The 18097-nt window shown below is 45.4% G+C and overlaps 1 protein-coding gene and 1 long non-coding RNA gene across 2 annotated transcripts; one reads left to right on the top strand and one right to left on the bottom strand.

Moving 5' to 3' along the window:
• Positions 1 to 1743: 1743 nt before the first annotated feature.
• On the top strand, positions 1744 to 3282 carry LOC117870255. Its single transcript, XR_004643946.1, has 3 exons — positions 1744 to 2074; positions 2186 to 2242; positions 3138 to 3282. It is a non-coding gene; the product is annotated as an uncharacterized LOC117870255 (long non-coding RNA).
• Positions 3283 to 14039: 10757 nt separating this feature from the next.
• On the bottom strand, positions 14040 to 17978 carry LOC117870254 (syntaxin-1B-like). The gene is made up of 4 exons (XM_034757340.1): positions 17903 to 17978; positions 17442 to 17579; positions 15012 to 15122; positions 14040 to 14243 (listed from the first exon to the last, which is right to left on the bottom strand). The coding sequence occupies exons 1-4, from the start codon at positions 17939 to 17941 to the stop codon at positions 14232 to 14234; spliced, it is 300 nt and encodes a 99-aa protein (XP_034613231.1). The 5' UTR covers positions 17942 to 17978; the 3' UTR covers positions 14040 to 14231.
• Positions 17979 to 18097: the final 119 nt, after the last annotated feature.

The raw sequence follows: 18097 nt of genomic DNA, 5'->3' as shown, positions 1-18097 counted from the left end.
TGAGCTAGGAACAGATGTTCCAGCGTTTCCTGCCCTGGGTGGGAAGGGCGAGCAGGGCTGAGCTGTGGGGGGCAGGGCTGGGAGAGCAGGGGGCTGCGAGTCGGGACTGAGGGGCACCAGCAGAGCTTTGGGGGTAGAGATCAGGGCTTTGGTCTATGCTGCGGGGAGCAGGGCAGGGCTCAGCAGGGGGCGCTCTCCCCTGGCGGTCAGGGCTGGCCCCAGTGCCCCATTAGGGGGCGCTGTGCTGCAGGGAGTGGGCGGAGCTCGGTCGGGGGCGCTCTCCCCAGCAGTCTGTGCTGTGGTTGCTCCACCCCAGAGGCAGCTGTGTTTGCACAACGGGCGAGCGCTGCCTGCAGGGGAGCAAGGCAGGGACGAATGTTAGGGGCTCAGTCTGTGGCACGGAGGGGGGCGCTCGGGAGACCAGGCCGCTCCGGGAGACAACAGGCCTTCCCGGGCAGAAACAGGCTAATGCAGCCCCTGCCAGATGTGCTCCCAGGCGTGACTGGCTGAGCATATGTCACCCTGACCCCAAGGGGATTGTTCTAACGAGATTGGCCTGTAAGGAGCAGGGCTTATCCTGCCCTGCGCGATTAGCCACTAATCGGCTTAGAGACAGCCCACTCGGCTGCTTGGTTGCTAACAGATTCAGCTGTGTGGGCCCTGCGTATCAGCTGGATGCAAATGCCTCCTCTGGCACAGCGCCCCCTAGTGCCGGGGCCAGCCCTGACTGCCAGGGGAGAGCGCCCCCTGCTGAGCCCCCGCCCCGCTCCCTGCAGCACGGCGCCCCCTAGTGCCACATTGGGGCCAGCCCTGACGGCCGGGGCAGAGAGCACCCCCGGCTGTGTAGAAGCAGTGCTGCCCCCTGCTGGAGGGGCTCGGGGCCCTGCGTGTTTGTGGCTCTCCCCACCTCGAGACGCCCTGCCCTGGGCCCTCTTTCCTGGGCGCGATGGAGTGGGGAGGTGGCTTGTCCCCCGGGGTTAGCTAGACAGACAGGCAGCTCAGAAGGAAGGTCCTCTCCCCGGGGTGTGTGTGTGTGTGTGTGTGTACACGACTGACCGCAAAGCGACAGCACATGTAGAGGGAGAGACTGATGGAGGGGGAGGCCCCTCTGTCATTTGAGGCTCTCAAAGCACCCGACACACACAAAAGAATGACCTCTCCCAGAGCTGGAGAGAGAACCCAGGAGTCTGGACTCCCAGCCCCCCCTCTAACCCACCAGACCCCCCCACTCCTCTCTCGGAGAACCCAGGTGTCCTGATCCCCCAGCCATCCCGTTTTAACTCACTCAACCCCTACACTCTCAGAGAAAAACAAGAAAGACCTGACGGTGAAAGCGACACACAGAAAGATGTTCAGACACCAACAGAGAAGCACAGGACCAGAAGGGTGGGTGGGGATATCATTAGTTACACTATGTGGGGGGGGGAGGAGGTGTCAACCTTTTCAGCTCAAGACCCCTTTTCTTGGCTTTAGCTGGGGGAAGGAGGTCTGACCCCCCCCTCCCCCATGAGTCCGGTGTGTGACCCCCCCTCCCTAGTCAATACCCCCACCTGTATGAAAACCTATAGAGAGATCGGTGGTGAAGGCCCGGCCCTGATTCCATCTGGTGATGCTCGGCCAAGGCAGGTGTGAAATCGGGCTGACGGGGGTCTGCAGGCTTGGCCCGAACGGTGGCACAGGGTGGGCCACGATGGGGCCCAGAAGGGACAGCTGGAGAGGAAGAGGTGACAGGAACTGGTTGAGGTTAGAGAGAGGTGGAGAAAGAGAAAGAGAAAGCGGCAGGGAGCCGAAGAGAGACTGAAAAGTACAAGGAAGCTCTAGAGAGTCGAAGATCGTCAGATAGAAAGTTGGAGAGGAAGTTCTAGAGAGTTGAAGAGAGTCAGGTAGAAAGAGAGCCGGACAGTTGTCAAGAGCCGAAAGTTGTGGAGAGCCCAAGAGGAAGTTGTTCGGAGCGGCAGCACGTCAGACAGAAAGGCGCAGAGATCTAGACAGAAAGTTGTAGAGAGCTAACGCAACAAAAAGCCACCACAGAAACCATGAGAACCAAAGGAAAACAGACGACAACAGACAACAGGTGCTTTTTGAGTCTTTTTTTTTGAACCCACACAGACTTAAATTTTTTTTCTTTGTTTCATTCATTCATTGTTTTTGCTTTTTTTTTTTTTTCTTTCTCTTCTCGTTCCAGATGAGAGCAGAACACAAGGCAGAAGAAAAACGGGCACACACCACAATCTCAAACCAGGTTTGGTTGTTTGTTTTTTTTGTCATTTTTTTATGTTTTAGTTGTTTTTTTTTTTCATTAAAACATGCAAGCATTTTTTTTTCAAACCCGTGAGACAAAAGTTTTGCAGAGAAAAAATATTACAATTCCAGTCAGGCCAGGGATTAAGTCCTAAACCTTCCACAGGAGATGAAAAGATCTTGCGGCTCTTTCCTGGTTTTCTTTTTTAGCATGGATTTCATCTGATAAATATTCATGCTTGCTGAGACAAATTGTGTGCTCCTAGCAAATTCTAGTCTATCGTCATTTTGCTGCAATGAACGAGATGAAGAATGATTCTTTTTTCTTTTTAGTGTTAATTCCACCACAATATTTGAGCCCTCAAATATTTATTCTTACAGAGACAAATTGTTTGGTCCTATGGGACTAAATCCTAATCTAGTTTGCTGGTGGAAGAGTTGTACTGGGATGAATCTGACCGTTAATTTGAAGGAGGTATAAGTGTGATCTTCCCCCGATTTGGTAAATTCTGAAGTCTAACCCTTGCTGGTGAATCTTCATCTTTTTCTAGGGGACAGGGAAGTTCAACCTGATATTTTTAAGCCACAGTTGTGCTAGATTTGATTGCATGTTATCTCCAAGAGGCAAAAGGGGGCCCAGCACTGAGAGGTGAAACCTGACAAATTCAGACCGAAAACAAGGGACACATTTTTCACGGCAGGGTGGCCAACTCTTTTTGTTCGCACTCTCACGACAGCTGGCACTCGTTCTAAAGCCCCAGTGTCGTGTGATGACGGGGGAATCTCAGCTGTCAAACTGTTGTTTAAAATCCAAGTTTTGAGTTGACAGAAACGCCCCAAAATGCAGTGTTAGCAAAATGGAAGGCCGATAACCTAACATTTGGTATATTTTAAAGCTGATCTCCTGGGCTTTCAAGGCTCAGCGTCAGCAACATGAAAGATGCAACAGATTCTCCATTGCTTGGCATCATTGAGCTTGACATTGGCTGTGTCTCCACGGGCTACCCTCTTGCTCAAACTCAAGGTAATGCAGGAATCATGGGGGGAGGTGTGTGTGTGTGGGGGAAATTCTCTGGGTTGTGTCAGACTGGATGATCTCTTCGGGCCTTTAATGTCTAATGAAATGAAACGTCTGCATTCTGCATATACATAATCAAACTATCTGAAAAGCCTGGCTGGTGAGTCTATGTTAGCAGAGCCACGCCTGGAGTTAAAAGATTTGGGTTGTTTTAAACCATTACCTTGCTAAAGATGTGCTTTAGACAAATGTATATCACTGGTTGAAGTTCAGGGTGAAACTCTCTGGCTTGTGCTATGCAAGAGGACAGACGAGAGAGCCCGCTTGAGTGGGGGAAGGTTTAGCAGTTAGCCGCTGGCTTTAACGAAGCACATTAGGACAGACATTGAAAACCAGAATTATCGGACAATTCATTTGCTTTCGAATGGAAAAAAAAAAAAAAAAAAACAGACGGAAGGAAAAAAGACTTCAAACAAATAGATTAAAAAATCAGAAGCAAATGCCCAGAAGTGACTCTCAAATGCTCTGTGAACAGGCTGGGGGTGGGGGGGAAAAGCGCATTCAAAGGGAAAAAAGCAACTCAGCAGGCAAAAGGAAATGACCCGTCGTGCTCCTCAGTTAATATTTACACACAGGAGAAGGGATGGAAAGAACGAATGGCAAAACAGACCCAGAGGAAGGGAAGGGGGGGGAAGGTGTTCCTGTTAATGAATGGGGCCTGGGATCCTGCTGAAACTGACGCGCCGGCTGAAACCGACTTGCCCGTTGAAACTGACGGGGCTGTGAATGCCTTTAACTTGATGCACGTGCTTAAATCTGAAGCCACGCATTGTTCTCGTTAAGTCCTTCGCTAAAGCAAGCCAGCCCATGGACCCTGACGAATCGACGCCCGGCCCAGATTTATACGAAGCAGCCAAGGGCGCATTGAGTCTGATCCGAAGGCAGAGACGCTCCGAAAGGAAGCGGTGGATTGGCCCGAAACGTCAGCTCTAGACCGGCTGCGCCAACCAGCCGCAGGTTCTCAGGCTCTGGGCAGGGATCAGACGCGCCGCTCGAAAGCCCATGAACTCTTCCCACTCGTCGGCAGGTCGGCATCTCAAAGGCAGGCTCACGTGCCATGCTGAGCAGGGATGGATTTGGGCGCACAGAACCGGAGAGGCGATGCCAGCAAATCCATCCCATTCGTGCTCTGGCCAGCTGCGTGGCTGACTCCGCACCCGCATGCACAAAGGCGAAGCCTGTCATGTGTTTATAAAATCCAGATCCTCGACTGGGCTTCAGCTCATTTCCACGGACTTCAAGGAAGTCAGAGGCCTAAACAGCGTTGGTGATCAGAGCCATCAGTCATCCCCACGCTGGCTGCTTTGTTAAATCCAGGGCCCTGCATAGATCTGTTGGCGTTCATGGGCGCGCCTCACACGGATGAGGTGACAGGGTCAGGAGGGCGTCTCCTGCGGGGGCCAGGCCTGGGTCCGGTATTAGCCCAGCGAATGACTTGGCTAATGGGGTGGAGAGGGCACTATTCAATTTGCAGATGACCCGAGCAGGGAGGGGTGGCAAGCCCGTGGGAGGACAAGATTCGAATTCAAAATGCCCTTGATGAATAGGAGAATTGGTCTGTAGCCAGCACCGGGAGGTTCGATACAGACGCGTTCAAAGTACTTCACTTAGGAAGGAAAAAATCGAACTCATCGCTACAAAACGGGGACTAAGTGGGTAGGGGGTCAGATGGCTAGAAAGGCTCTGGGGGTGACAGTGGGTCACAAATTGGAGCTGAATCAGCAACAGGATGTAGTTGTGAAAAAATGCGAATGACAAATATCATTCTGGGGTGTATGAACATGTGTGTCGAAGGTACATGCGTGTCATAGGTACATGTGTGTCGTAGGGTAAGACACGGAAGGTGATTGTCCCGCTCTGCTCAGGCCTCAGCTGGAGTCCTGTGACTTTAGGGGACAAATTGCAGAGAGTCCAGAGGAGAGTAACAAAAATGAGAAAAGGTTTAGAAAACCTGACTTACGAGGGAAGGTTATGGGTTTGTGGAGTGAAATCCTCCTCCTTGGATCCTCAGGGGGAAGGATGCTGGTTTTTGGGGTGCTCCCGGGGTGCCTGGCTGAGCTGGGGGCTAGAGAAGAGGGGTGATATGTTCTTCACCCTGTGGGCGGAATTATATCTGCCCCGCATGTACCCTGTCCATGAGGAATGAAAGCAGCTCCCCACCTTCACAGCTGTGGAAGGTGAGTTCATTTGTTGGGGTTTGTATCAAGCTGGCCATGAAGGGGTGTGTGTCTGTGTCTGTGTGTGTGAAATGCTGCCCCCTGCTGGAGGAAATCAGGCCTCGGGTGTGCAAACCCACACTTGCGTTTTGCACGCCGCCCCCCGCACAGAATCGGTTCACTGTACGGGTGGGCGGGTGCGTTTGCACCACCGCTCACTATTGTACATCCTCAGCTCACTATGTACGTGTGGTTGTGTGTGATGTGTTGCTATTTATCTGACCAAAACTAGCTCACAGCTCTGATCTGGAACTAAACATTGGTTCCTCTCAGGTCTAGAGAGAGGGAAGGAAAAACTCTTTCGATCCAAAATGGAGCAAATAATAGGGGATGGGGATGGGAAAATAGAGGAGCGATAAATCCAGACAGGATCCCAGGTCATGCGGTGACTGGAAAACAAATTTATTTTGGCAGTTCTTTGATATGTTTTCAAGCAGTGAAAGGAGGGACATGTTAGTGGTTTTTTTTTTTTTTTAGTTCATTTGTCTTTTTAAAAATGTTTTAATGCCACAGAGACCGAAAAGGGGCAGAGGAAGAGAACGAAAGTGGAAACAGGAAAGGGAGGAAGGAAAGAAAAATGAAGACGTTATTTGTTTGTTTGTTTCTTAGCAAACACACCACAGATTACAGGAAAACAGCCCACACGGAAACAATACACAGCTCAATACCCGAAAAGGGAAGTCGAGGGACATTGACAACTTGGTAGGAATTTTTCTCCCGCATTTGTTTTGTTTTTTAGTCCTTTTTTAACGACTTTTTTTTTGTTCACTTTTGTGTTTTGTTTAAAAAAGATCAAAAAATCTAAGTTTGATTTGTTCTTTTTTTTTTCTTTTTCGGAAGGTGGGCTGGGAATGCAGACACGGTGGAATGGAGGTTGTGTAGGTAGGTACAGGGATTGTGAGCGCACACACAGAACACATACTATATATCACGGCTAGACCCTGGGGCCAAGCCGCAGCTGATATGAATTGTTAGTGGTCCTAAATCCATGGAACTGTCATCATTTGTACCAGCTGTGAATCTGGCTCTGTGTGTTTGTGTGTGTGTGTGTGTGTGTGTGTGTGTGTCTAGTATATTTTGACACGCTATACATAGGTATATAGTATATCTGTGATACATGTATGTATACATAGTTACACACATATATAGTATAGCTACTATATATATGGGAATGTAGATATATACTTATACATGAAAGGACACACAGAGGATATTTTATATATATGTGTGTGTGCATATATATGCATATATAAAGGTAGATAAACATCTATAGTAAATTTACTATATATGTATGTGTGTATTTATTTATATACAACATATATATATATATATTATACCCACAGTAAATATATAATGCATATATTTTTATATAAAGATAGATATAGACATGTATAGTATATTTCCTATATGTATGTATGTGTGTGTGTGTATATATAAATCTAAATATCTACACATATATCTATGTATCTATATCTATATATGATATGTAGATATTATATATGAGATATAGATATAGTAAATATACATATTGTACATGTATTATATATGTGTACTTATATTTATAAATACATATATATGCACACATACAGATATGTAAGAAATATACTGTCTATACACAAATAAATATGCTGTAGATGTCTTTATGCATCTTTATTTATATATACAAATATAAACATAAATATTAAATATCCTATAGATGTGTGTATTTATCTTTAAATATAAATATATACACTCAGACATACAGATATATAGGAAATATAATATAGATGTGTCTGTATATCTATACTCATAGACACATACACAGTAAATATGCTGTATATGTGTGTATCTTTATATATCTTTTTATATATATATACACATAATATAAATATTAAATATATGATAGAGGTTTAATTAAATATACCATATTTAATATTCGTGTTTATATACACACATCTATAATATATTTAATACAGCCACATATACAGACATCTATAGTATATTTAATATTTGTATACACACACACATATATAAAATATATATATATATATACACACACATCTATAGGATATTTAATATTTGTTTACACACACACACACACACATCTATAGGACATTTAAGATACAAATATACACATATATACACACATGCACATCTATCTATCTATCTATCTATCTATCTATCTGGGTACATATACATACACATAGCCTCCAATATATTCTCGCACCCACTGGACCAGATCCCCGGCTGGTATAAAACTACTATCACTTCTTTGCCTTCAGTGGAGCAAAGTTGAATGACACCAGCGGGGACCTGGCCCCATTCCATGCCCACCCCGCTTGTATAGTATATTTGGTGTGTTTGTATGTGCTCTGCACTGCACAACGCTCCTCACTCTTCTCCCCGATCTAGACCGGATGCCCCCCACTCCCAGTCAGAGAGCGGTCCGGTGGGACCCACCTCAAATTCAGCAGGTTGTCTCTCTGTGAGCAGGATTTAGCTACGGCTACACCGACAGCTGAGTCTATAGTCACTGAGCGAGACACTCACACACACATATATCGTACACACCGTAGGTATCGCCATCTAGCCACCTAGCCACAGGATAGCGTTTTATACAGCGTAACTAGAACTAAATGGGGATATAATATTTGAGATGTTTACAATGGTGTTGGCAAGCCATTGTTACTGAAGACTACCATAATATTTTTCTCAAAGAGATGCTATTTGGATATCCATTTATATATATATATATATATATATATACACACACACACACACACACACACACACACACACACACACACACACACAATCACAAATATATCTATATGCACACACACAATCACAAATATATATATATATAAATTGTCGGAGAAAAACTTCCACAACATACATACACACACACACACACACACACAATCACAAATAAATAAATAAATACACACCTATGCATATAGCTAGATACACATATGTTAATGTATACTATATGCAGCATGCAGAAATGTGTTGTGTATAGCGTGTGTGTGAATACACACACATGTATATAAATAGAAATACACACACATATTGTGTGTGTGTGTGTGTGTGCGCGCACGCCCCCACGTATGCTATAAAACACAACAGCGTGACACAGTAGTCAGGAAGACGACCTAGCGGGTAAGGACGAGGTGCGGGGACAGAAGTACGTCACCCCATTGCGGGGACATTGGAAAGTAGGTTCCTGGGCAGCCGATGGTCAGGGATGGTTGTGCCCCAGCTGGCTAGATGGGTCCTGATGGGGTGTCTCCTCATGGCCTGACCACTGATCACTCCTCCATCTGGGGTGAGGGACCAGCCACAGTCCCCCCCATGTGGTTTGGAGCAGTCTATGCCCTTCCTCTCTGCCTGTTCCCTCCCCACGCCAACGCTCACAATGGCGTTTGGCCACAAGATAGTTCCACCATAGGGTGCCTTGAAGACTGTTAATACCCAGGTGTGGCTGACATTGCTCTGGGATAACTCCTCCCTCCCAACCCCCCCCTCCCTACAGCATCCCAGAGTAATTGCCCCAGATACTTGTAGGAATACTCTGGTGTACTAGAGTAATGAACCCCAATACGATAGTGACATGGCAGTGTTTGGGGCTATTACTCCAGAATGCTGCAGTGTACTTTGGGAGGACTAGCAGTTGGAGATACATTATTATTCTAGTATTTTTATCATGGCATACTTGGGAGCCATAAATACTCCAATTTCTTTAGTATTTTACAAGGGTATATTTGGGACTGGTTATTACTCCACATTACTCCATGATTTTCTGAGGGTGTGTTAGGGAGACACTATTACTTTAAATTACAATAGTATTATTATAAACATGTATTTGGGAGCCTTATTGCTCTAGGTTACTATTCTTAGAGAAGCATCTTTTTTTAAGAAAATCAGAATAATCTAGAGTACTATTTGTTTCCAAAGTGTGTTTGGAAGATATTATTACTCTAAATTAGTCTAGAAGTGTGTTTGGGAGCCACTATTAATTAGCTTACTATTTATAGAGGTTTAGTGTATACAAATGCTAGCATAATCTTGAGTGAGAATAGTTTCCAAACTGTATTGGCAAGCTATGGTTACTCTAGATTACTCTAGTATTCTTACAGAAGTGTGTTTTGGAGTCATGAGTACTTTATATCATTGTAATATTTTATAAGTGTTTTTTTTTCAGGGAGCCATTAGTACTCAAAATTACTCTAGTATTCTTATAAGAGTGTGCTTGAGAACCATTATTACTCTAGATTACTATCAAATTTTTCCAAGGCTATATTTAAGTGCCACTATTACATTATATTCCAGGGTCTTTATAAGAGTGCCATATTTGGATATTCATTATTACTCTAGACTACCACAGTATTTTGCAGAGGTATACTATTTGGGATCCAGTATTGCTTTAGATTACTGCAGCAATCAAATATAGCCAGGATTACTCTAGATTAGTCTCACATTTCTATAACTGTGCAGTATTTGGACATCCGTTATTACTCTAGCATTTTTATAACAGGTATAGTATTTGGGGAGCCATTATTGCTTTATAATATTGTATTATTTTCTCCAGAAGAACAATATTTCAGCATGCACTATTACTAGATATTGCCTCAGTATTTTCCTTAAGGGTGAATTCTTTGGAAAACAGTAACATTCTAGAGTACTGCAGTATCTTTTATAAGGGTGTAATATTTGGAGGGCCAGTATTACTGTAGTATACTATAGTATTTCCCCCCAAATATAAAATAAAAAGGTAGAGTATTTAGACATGCATTATTAATTTACAGTAATCTAGCATTTTTATAAGAATGTTTTATTAGGAAAACTACCGTTCCTCTGGAATACTGTCGTATTTTTTAGCTATGTATTGCTTGGCTATCCAGTATTACTTTAGGTTTCTGCAATATTTTTTCAGGGGCATAATATTTGGACATCCCTTATTACTCTGTACTATAACTGTATTATCCGGAGAGCGCTTACTAATATACTCTAGTGCAATATTTTTATATGAATGTAGTATTTAGGTTTCATTGTTACTAAATATTCTATTCCAGGGGTTCTCAACCTTTTTCTTTCTGAGGCCCCACAAACATACTAGAAAAACTCCAATAACTGATTTTCTGCATATGAAAGCCAGGACTGGCATTAGGGGATAGCAAGCAGGGCAGTTGCCCAGGGAGTAGCGTGAAGCTAAGTTTCTCAGGCTTCTGCTTTAGCCCCAGGTGGCGGGGTTCAGGGCTTCAGCCCCATGCAGTGGGACTTTGGCTTTCTGTCCTGGGCCCCAGCAAGTCTAACCCTGGTCTAACCCTCTGAAACCTGCTCGCGGTCCCCCAGAGGGCCCGGACCCCTGGTTGAGAACCACTGTTCTATTCTATGATTCTTTTTAAATGAGGGTATAATATTTGAGATAGCCATGTGCTTCCCCAAGCCATTGTTACTGAAGACTACCATAGTATTTTTCTCAAAGAGATGCTAATTGGATATCCATTTTTACTCCATATTACTTTAATATATTTATAAAGGATGTATTTACTTGGCCACATACTCTCACTCCAGAATACTGTATTTTTTCTTTTCTTGGGCATAATGTTGCCTATTCAATATTACTCTGTATATCTCTAGTATTTTTAAATAAATGTGTAGTACTGGGTACCAAGCCATTATTATTCTAGAATACCACAATATTTTTCCACAGACATACAATTTAGCATCTATTACTAACAATTACCAGTCATTACTGTATAGTATTCAAGCAATTTTATAAAGGTGTAGTACTTGGGCACCACTATTAGTCTAAAATACTGTGGGATTTTCCTCCCCAGAAACCTGTATGCCCAGTATTTTTATATTACCTGAATGTATTATAAGGGTGTAATATTTGGATAGCCATTATTACTCTATATTGCTGCAGAATTAGTATAAGGCTGTAGTATTTGGGAGCCCTTATTTTTCTAGTATTTTATATGAATTTTGCATTTTGGGGAGCCATTATTACTCTCATATTTTACAAGAGTTTAGTATTTGGGAGCTGTTATTACTTTAGTATATTATTCTAGTGTTTTATAAGGGTGTGGTGTTTGGGAGTACTTATACTCCAGTATTTTGTGAGGGCTTAGGTTGTAGGAGCCAATATTACACTAGGACACCACAGTAATATCCTTCCTGAGGCTATTGTAATTGAGATCATGTATTACTGTTATTACCCTCAAGTACTGTGCCATTTTCCTTGTCTGCGTACATTATTCGAGTATATTTTACAATGGCACAGTATTGTTACTTTGGAATAGTGTAATAGTGATCATTAATAACTTAGTAATATCTTTTGTTCATAGCTGCTCTCATGCAAAGGAGGGGCTGAACTTTAGGATCTCCCCATCTAGAATACCGGAGTATTCTTTGGTTTTGTAGTATTTCTGTAGTAATGCTCATTTCTTTTTCAATAACAACCATTCCTGGCATGTGGAATTGGAAATCGACATGAGCTGGTATAGCCATGTGCTTCCCCAAGTCAAGTATACTGGAGTATCTTTAGAAACTGGAGTATTTTGTAGTATTCTCATATCTTCTGATGGGGGATGACTTAATCTGGATAGTTTTAACACTCTTACATACTGTCATATTGCTACTCCAGTATTCATGGCTACTGTAATATTCATGGTCTCAGACACCATCCGAAGGTCCAGGGACATCTACATCGAGCACATCACCGGCCACCGTCAGTACCAGGAGGCGTGAGCCAGAGTGACACCGTTTTTCGACTACGAGAAAGGGACCAAGAGACTTTCTCCGTTGGATCATATGAACTGGAACCATAAACTCCCTCAACATTAAATCTCACCAAATGAGGGTCAATCCATCCTCATCATCATGTCCACACCCGAACATAGCCACTCTATGAACTTCATACCCTCATATCTCAATGCCCATCAACCTTTTACCCCCAATTGGGGATATTGCAGATTATGTATTGCTCATGCCACCCGATCTTAAACCAAACTTTGCACCCTCGATAATCTGTACGTTATTCCCTGATAACCAGAAACTTCTATGCTCAAACTCTGTTCACTATTTTTTTTTAACATCATCTTAATAAAATTGTTAAATCTGTTCAGTGCTCAGCATTCTTGCTAGTGTAGCATAAATACTCCACTATTCCAGGATCCTGCAGTTTGGGTTCTTGGGCACTGTAGTAGCATTGCTCTAGTACACCTGGATACAGTAACATTGCTACTGAAGTATTCTGCGATATGACAGCATTCTTTGGAACGACAGTATTTGTACTCTAGCATTTTTGATACTGTAGCACTGATACTGTAGCATTGGAGTCTGCTGTAGCATTCCTCTATATGCTAATACTAGTACTCTAGTTTTCCTGGATACTGCAGGACTAGTATGCTACTATTAGTATTTTGGGATGGTGCTTCATTCATATTCTGGTATAATTTGATGCTCTTGAATTCCTCAATGCTCTAGTATCAACACCGTTTTCTGTTACTCTAGTATTTTATGTAGCAGTCTGTTTCCCCCTGACAATGACTGTCTGGTAATCATTCTGATATTCTTTAATATTTTAGTACTGATATTGTAATATTTTGCTGCTCTAGTGTTTCATATAATTCTCTGGTATTTTTTCCATAATGATTAATGGGTAACTACTCCTGTTTTCCTCAGTGGGCTGGTATTGACACTGTAATATTCAGCTCCTGTAGTATTTCCTAGAATAAACTGGTATTTTTCATAACAACTGACTGGTAACCACTCTGGCATTCCTTAACATTCTGGTATTGACAGTATAATACCCTGTTATGCTAGTTTTCCATGTATTATACTGGTATTTCCCCCCCCTACTACTGGCCACACCATCCCCAGCAGAACCCAAAACAAGATAGCATTAACAAAGGACAGGTCACCATCCCGTTCCTCCAGGCTAACCCCTGATGTGAAGAGGAACCGGAGCTTTTGGGTCACTGTGAACCCAACGGTTGGTTATGAGACAAATCCACGCCCTCCTACCAGGGGTCAAGGATGTCGGAAGATCTGGGGAGAACCCAGGTATCCGGGGGATGGAGAGATGGATGGAAAGATGGCGGAGAACAAGAAACTTAGATTTGCTGACCCCCAAGGAGTGTATGTATAGGTAGCTGGAACATGTGCTGTTATATCCATTGCATGTACAATTTTTCTTTAAATTATTATTATATTATTATTATTATATATTTTTTTGCTTTGATTTACAACCCCAGAGTCCCCCCGATTGTGGAAGCGAGAACTACCCCAAGGACCACGCAACAAATTATAATCATAATTTTCTTCTACATTACCCCAGGGATCCAGGAAGCGAGAGAGAGAGAGAAAGAGAAAAGGAGAGATGTTAATGGCTATTTTAATACTTTCATGGCTGGACTGGGCACCAGCAAGACAAGCAGGACGAGTGAGATCTTTAGCTGGTGGAAATCACAGGAGCTGCATGGATTCACACCAGCTGGGGGTCTGGCCCCGTTGACCCCAATGGAGCTACAGCTGAGTGACCCCAGCTGGGGATCTGGCCCCAGTGACTCCCAATGGAGTGACGGCTGAGTGACACCTTCTGGGGATCTGGCCCCACTGACCCCCAATGGAGTGACGGCTGAGTGACACCTTCTGGGGATCTGGCCCCACTGACCCCCAATGGAGCGACGGCCGAGTGACCCCAGCTGTTCTTATTTATTTACCTTGAACAAAAAGGTGATTTATTAAATCACCATCAATTTATAGAATAAGGAAAAGAACCCAGGAGTCCTGGCTCCTATTTCCTCAGGCTCCATCCTGTTAGATCCCACTCCCCTCTTAGAACCAGGAATAGAACCCAGAGGTCCTCAGTTCCTTAGATGTCTCCATCTCCTGATGGAAACCAAGGGTGTCCCTGGCCCTCGTGTTCACTCGGAGCGTCATTCCTCTCCCGCTCTCAGACTCATCACATCTGTTTATTCACATTGCCAGGTAGCAGTCGGACAGAGATCCCTCATTGCTCTACCAAGGGAGGTGGGGCTGGGACAGGAGGGGGCTGTGGGTCGGGAGGGAGGGGCACCGGCAGGGCGGGGGGGAGCCCAGGGCTGGGTTAGCAGGGGGCTGCGGGTCAGGAGTGAGGGGCACCGGGAGGCCAGGGTTGGGATAGCAGTGTTTCGGGAGCCAGGGGAAGTGGGGGCTAAGATGGAAGGGAGTGGATAGACTGTGTTAAAAATAGAAAACGGCTGCCACACACAAAATTAGTGAAGCGTGTGGTGTGGAGAGGCCTTGGGGATGGAGTGATGGAGAGAGAGACAGGAGAAGGGAGGGGACAGGCTCTGGTGAAGTGTCTTCACCTCTGCTGGGGGAGGAGGCTCTCGGGGATGACCTGCCTCGGGTGGGGCCAGGGAGATGTGTGTCTGGATTTCTGTGGGGTCTCAGCCTCTTTCATCAGCTGAAGGGGGTCCACCCCCCTGCCCCATCCCCGCACTCACCCTCCGAGCCTTGCTCTGGTATTTTACAGCTTTCTTGGTGTCGGACACAGCTCTTTCCACGTAGTCAACGGAGTGCTCCACGTTGTACTCAATGCGGTCGATCATCTCTCCCTGAGACAGAGAGCCCGGGTGAGAGGGAAACCAGCACAGAAAAACCGGCCAGCATAGGGAATGGGACCCGGGGTCGTTCCCCTGTAGGGGGCATTGGCTCAAAATGGGACTGGCTCGCTCAAGGGGGCAGGGAATGGGACCCGGGGTCGTTCCCCTCTGGCGGGGGCTGTAAGTCAGGAGTGAATTTTATCTGAAAGCTATTCTGAGTCTTGTATGCAATGAGTTTCATGAGTCTCAGTCCAGATTCTCGTGGGAGAAGAGACAACATCGCAATGGGGCCCTGCCTGGCAGCCCTTTGGAGAGAAGCCAACAGCTGAATTGGAAATCTAGGTACCTTGTTGTGAGCTTACAAATGCACACCACTGACACCTTTGCAGCCCCTGATGGACTCTACAAACGAGCCCCATTTAGTGCTTCCTGGGTGCCAGAACCTTTAAAAGATTGGTGAGTCTGTTTCAGAACTTGTAACGCTGTACATTCTGGATCCACCCATGTTCTAGAAGAGTTCTAGAGTGGACCATCACCTTATGGTAGGGTGTAAAATAGAGAACCCACCATCCTGGGACTCTCTCTAGCACTCTTTCTGGCCCCAGAGTGTTGGAACTCTATGGGTTCTAGATGGCAGAACACATGCAGCTGTGAGTATCTTCAGAAGCATCACCATCCAGATCTCTCTAGGTTCTAGACTGGGAAGCCCATCTGACTGTCAAGTGCCCTGCATTGCAGAATGCATTATGTCCTCGACCATTGCTCATGTCTTCCACAATCCAGAACTCTAACTGTTCTGTAATGCAAAAGACCTCCAAGGTTTTAGTGGCTCAAAGGACTGAGAACTTGGCTAACCCTGAAATACTGAAGCCAACCATGGGCTCTGAAATCCAGAACTGTATGGGTTCTAGACTGCAGCTCACAGGTTACACGATCCAGAACTCTGCATGTTCTAGACCATGGGTACTTAGATTCATGAAGCTGTCAGGTTGAGGTAATAATCTCAGGGGTTCTAGGTTATAGTACCCTATGAATTATGGGTCATATTTCATGGGTTCCATGATACAGAACTTTTTGGGTTTTCTAGTGCAACATCTAAGTTCTAAGGTGCAGAAGGCTGTGGATTCTAGATAATAGTTCATTCTTGGATTTATCATGCGTGAATTGTCTATAATGCATGGATTCCATAATTCAGAACACAGTGGGTCCTAGACTGTTGCATTTAGGTGCAGAAGTCTGTTGGATGCAGAAGGCATCTAGACAATAATCTCATGGGTCCAAGGTAGAGAACCCTGTACATTCTAGAGCATAGCTCATGGGCTCCATGATCTAGAATTCTGCTGGTTGGAGATTCATTTCTGGGTTCCATGATACAGATTGCTGCAGGTTCTAGACTATAACTCTTGATGCAGAATGCTCTCCACTTGAGGTAATAATCTCCTGGGTTCCACACTATAGAATCCTACACATTCCAGACCATATCTGATCCAGAACTCTCTTGGATCTGGGAGAAATACATGGGTTCTAAGATGCAGAAGACTGTGGATAATAGCTTATGGGCCCCAAGGTTCAGAACCCTGGAAACCCTGGAACTTGGCTAATGGGTTCCACAATCCAGAACTCTTCAGGTTCTAGAGTACATGGGTTCTAGGATGCAGATGACTGTGGGCTTTAGATAATAGCTCATGGGTCTCAAGGTCTAGAACCCTGAATGTTGTAGACCACAGCGCATGGGTTTCACAATCTAGAACTCCTTAGGTTCTAGCCTACAGTATATGGTTTTATGATGCAGAAGGCTGTGGACTGTAGATAATATGGGCCGAAGGTTCAGAACCCTGCAGGTTCCCCGATGGTGTGCTGTCATGGGTGCCAAGGAATTTTTTGAAAAACTACACAGGGAGGAAAGCTGCCTTCTGATTGGTCATCTGCCTCACTGACCTGCCTCCTCCAGGGGTGGAGCAACCAATCAGAGCTCAATATCCCTCTCTTTTCCCCTCCCCTTCTGTGTGAGCAACAGGTCAGCTTCTCTGCCCCTCCTCTTCCCTCCTACAGATGCCAGCTGAGGGCAGGGTGGGGTGGGGAAGAGCCCCTGGAGCTCAAGTTGTGCCACAGCAGAGAAAAGGTTGGGAACCACTGTTCTAGACCATCGTTTATGGGTTCTAGATTATAGTGCATGGTTTCTGTGATGCAGACAGCCGTGGGCTGTCAAAAATAGTTCTGGGCTCCAGAACTCTGCAGTTTCTAAACCACAGCTCATGTGCTCCACCATCCAGAACTCTGCAGATTCTAGGCTGATGCCCACTCTAGATCCAGAACACTGCAGGTTCTAACCTGGCTCTCCACCAACATAGCCATGTCCACAAACATGTCATGCAGCTCACGGATACTGGTTTCCAGTTTGATGATCTCATTATGTCGGGTCTCAATCTCGTTCAGAGCTTGTTTCGTCATCTGTGAGTCCATTTTGATCTGTGGAAGCAGAAGAGAGTCTGGATGATAGAAACAAGCATCCCCCCCCTCGCCCCAGGGCCTTCCAGTGCTCACCCATTGCTGAAATGCAGCCAGCTCTGGGGTGGGGCAGCAGGGGATGGGGATGGCTCGCCCTGTGCTGAAATGCAATTGTCCCCAGTGGCACAGCGCCCCCTAACACTGCACTGGGGCATTGCGTTCAGCATTGACTGCCAGAGGGGGAGCGCCCCCTAGTGCCGCACTGGGCTATTGACTTGGTCTCCCATCCAAGTCCGGAACATGGGAAGCCCTGTTTTGGGTGACATCCCAGTCCTGACACTTACATCATCAGTGAAAATAGCCAGTTTGCCGCTCTCCAGCATGTCTTCGAGCTCTTCGTTGGTGGTTGTCCGGCCAGCTGTGAAGGCGATAGAGGGTCAGTGGCCTTGGCCCATTGCTCCAGGGCTGATGGAAGCAAAATCCCGCTCCCTATTGAGCCCCTTCGCGCTCCCTGCAGCACAGCGCCCCCCTAGTACCAC

Source organism: Trachemys scripta, unplaced genomic scaffold (genome assembly GCF_013100865.1).
Source record: "Trachemys scripta elegans isolate TJP31775 unplaced genomic scaffold, CAS_Tse_1.0 scaffold_116, whole genome shotgun sequence".
NCBI lineage: Eukaryota > Metazoa > Chordata > Testudines > Emydidae > Trachemys > Trachemys scripta.
This window is presented reverse-complemented; position numbering and strand designations above follow the sequence as displayed.

What these genes read in the sequence shown, in the direction of transcription:
- LOC117870254 (XM_034757340.1), bottom strand. Translation starts at nt 17,941, where the DNA reads ATGCTGGAGAGCGGCAAACTGGCTATTTTCACTGATGAT. An exon ending in TGGCTATTTTCACTGATGAT is followed by an intron (nt 17,580 to 17,902) that starts GTAAGTGTCAGG and finishes CTGCTTCCACAG; the next exon opens with ATCAAAATGGACTCACAGAT. An exon ending in CTATGTTGGTGGAGAGCCAG is followed by an intron (nt 15,123 to 17,441) that starts GTTAGAACCTGC and finishes TCTCTGTCTCAG; the next exon opens with GGAGAGATGATCGACCGCAT.